At 63.1% G+C, this 306-nt stretch overlaps 1 protein-coding gene across 1 annotated transcript in view; it reads right to left on the reverse strand.

The window, feature by feature from the left end:
• Positions 1-7: 7 nt before the first annotated feature.
• PREB (prolactin regulatory element binding) overlaps positions 8-306 on the reverse strand; it is a gene marked incomplete at both ends in the record, with an annotated part of 1587 nt that continues 1288 nt past the window's right edge. Inside the window, 2 exons of the mRNA XM_010019139.1 lie at positions 8-121; positions 194-263. Of these exons, the coding sequence (XP_010017441.1) occupies positions 8-121; positions 194-263 (184 nt within the window). The remainder of the gene's footprint in view (positions 122-193; positions 264-306) is intronic.

Consider the following 306-nt stretch of genomic DNA (forward strand, 5'->3'; position numbering starts at 1 on the left):
CAGCAACGCTGAGCAGGGCAGCCTCGTTCCCTGCCAGCAGCTCCCGTCCGTGTTGGCTCTCAGGGACAAAAGCCATGTCTGTCACCACAATGCCATGGGCCTCCTTCACATAGTACAGCCTCTGTGGGGAAGGACAGGGGGCAGGACAGTGCAGCCCTGGGAAGGGAGGGGGTTACTGTGGCTGCCCCTGTACCAGCGAGAAGGCAATGTGGATGGCAACAGAGCCCGTCACTGTGCCTAGTCCCAGGAAGGTACCCGAGTCACTGTGGGGGGTAGACAGTGAGGGGGGGCTGCCACCGCCCCCAC

The sequence above is a fragment of the Nestor notabilis genome, unplaced genomic scaffold, assembly GCF_000696875.1.
Source record: "Nestor notabilis isolate BGI_N333 unplaced genomic scaffold, ASM69687v1 scaffold20797, whole genome shotgun sequence".
NCBI lineage: Eukaryota > Metazoa > Chordata > Aves > Psittaciformes > Psittacidae > Nestor > Nestor notabilis.